The sequence below is a fragment of the Salmo trutta genome, chromosome 28 (assembly GCF_901001165.1).
Source record: "Salmo trutta chromosome 28, fSalTru1.1, whole genome shotgun sequence".
NCBI classification, from domain to species: domain Eukaryota; kingdom Metazoa; phylum Chordata; class Actinopteri; order Salmoniformes; family Salmonidae; genus Salmo; species Salmo trutta.
In genome coordinates this window covers 18,622,451-18,624,385 of record NC_042984.1, presented here as the reverse complement: position 1 = coordinate 18,624,385, position 1,935 = coordinate 18,622,451, and the positions used below count along the sequence as shown (strand labels likewise).

At 40.1% G+C, this 1,935-nt stretch overlaps 1 protein-coding gene across 2 annotated transcripts in view; it reads right to left on the bottom strand.

Annotated features, from left to right (window-relative positions):
* Positions 1–812: 812 nt before the first annotated feature.
* LOC115165672 (nuclear envelope integral membrane protein 1) overlaps positions 813–1,935 on the bottom strand; it is a 4,800-nt gene continuing 3,677 nt past the window's right edge. For both annotated transcript variants that reach the window (XM_029718944.1, XM_029718945.1), the window contains exon 9: positions 813–1,893. In XM_029718944.1, the coding sequence (XP_029574804.1) occupies positions 1,713–1,893 (181 nt within the window). In that variant the 3' untranslated portion in view covers positions 813–1,712. The remainder of the gene's footprint in view (positions 1,894–1,935) is intronic.

The window sequence follows — 1,935 nt, the reverse complement described above, 5'->3', positions numbered from 1 at the left end:
GATATCCTTAAACATTACATATATAAATGGTATATACTCAATCAATGGCTGTAAACATGCTGCTTCAAATACCAAAATACACTGAACAAAAATGTAAACACAACATGTAGTGTTGGTCCCATGTTTCATGAGCTGAAATAAAAGATCCCAGACATTTTCCATATGCACAAAAAGCTTATTTCTCTCAAATTTTGTGCACAAATTTGTTTACATCCCTTTTAGTGAGCATTTCTCCTTTGCCAAGAGAATCCATCCACCTGACAGGTGTGACTTATCAAGAAGCTCATTAAACAGCATTATCACTAAACAGGTGGAACTTGTGCTGGGGACAATAAAAGGCCACTCTAAAATGGGCAGTTTTGTCACACACCAACACAGATGTTTTGAGGGAGTGTACAATTGGCATTCTGACTGCAGGAATGTCCACCTGAGCTGTTGCCAGAGAATTGAATGCTGATCTCTCTACCATAAGCCACCTCCAACATTGTTTTAGAGACTTTGGCAGTATGTCCAATTGGCCTCACAACCGCAGACCACGTGTAACCACGCCAGCCCAGGACCTCCGCATCCGGCTCCTTCAACTTCAGGATTGTCTGAGACCAGCCACCCGGACAGCTGATGAAACTGAGGTGTATTTCTGTCCGTAATAAATCCCATTTGTGGGGAAAAACTCATACGGATTGGCTGGCCTGGCTCTCAAGCAGCCCACCCATGGCTGCACCCCTGACCAGTCATGTGAAATCCATAGCTTAGGGGCTAATGAATTTATTTCAATTGACTTATTTCCTGATATGAACTGTAACTCAGTAAAATTGTTATAGTTGTTGCATTTATATTTTTTGCTCAGTATACTAACTTATTCCCAACAGATGTCAGCTATGAAATCATTTCCTGTTTACGTCAATGCGTTTGACAATGCAAAAAGTCAGTTGTTTAACATCAACAATAAGACCAAACAAAACATTTTTACATTAAAATATCTCGAAAAATTTGCCATGGCAGTTTACTAATGAGGAAAGACAGCTAAATAATGTGTCATTGCTCCAAAAAAATTAAATGCCAAACATTCTTAGTCTTCATAAACTTGCTCTTGCTGAGGAGTGTAACACAACAAAGCATGACCAATGACTTAGCAAGCTGATTTGCAAAAATATTCAGAAATAACTTCTTTTTTTTTTTAGAAAGACTAGCATGAAAGGTGCATTGTCTAATTGACTCAATAACCAAAACACATACTGCACCCAAGCTTAGCTTTAATTAACCCGAAAATCTATAGTTATTTCTGCTTGTTTATCAAAGTCAGCTGGCTACCTCATCAATCCTGCTTTGTAGTATACCCCTGTGGTCAAGTTTCTCAGCTGAATTTAAAACACTGGGATAAATCCAAACTTTATAAATATGCCCCTAACTCGAGGGAGTTCTCCACATGAATTAGATTTACATTTTCAGTTCAGTACATTCCACTCAGGGTCTGGCTTTAAGTGTCAATTTACAAAACTGGTGGTTGCCATCAGCAATCTACAGTAGGATCTATGCCTCAACTTGGATGCAAGACATTCTCACAGGTATACTAATGGCCAGATTCCACTATCTCCTGGTGATTCATGAACACCTGTCTTCGGGTTGGAGGAGAGCTGTGAGGGTTAAAGGCCAGTCAGCACTATGCTCCATCAACCTTGCTGCTACAGGGAAAAACACCCATCTATGCATCTTCACAAGTCTCTGTCATTCCACCCAAGGTCTCCTTTTTTCAAGCCGTTCACCATATTCTCCTCATCATTGTCCTCATCCGTGTCAAAGAAATCATCCTCAAAGAAGGATCCATATTCCTGTGCATGCACAGAAACCTCATTTGATATCAGGTGAGGTGAGCCCTCCACAAAATCTGCAAACCTGTGGAACAGACAAAGCATTGTCTTTATTCCAAGCTTCTGT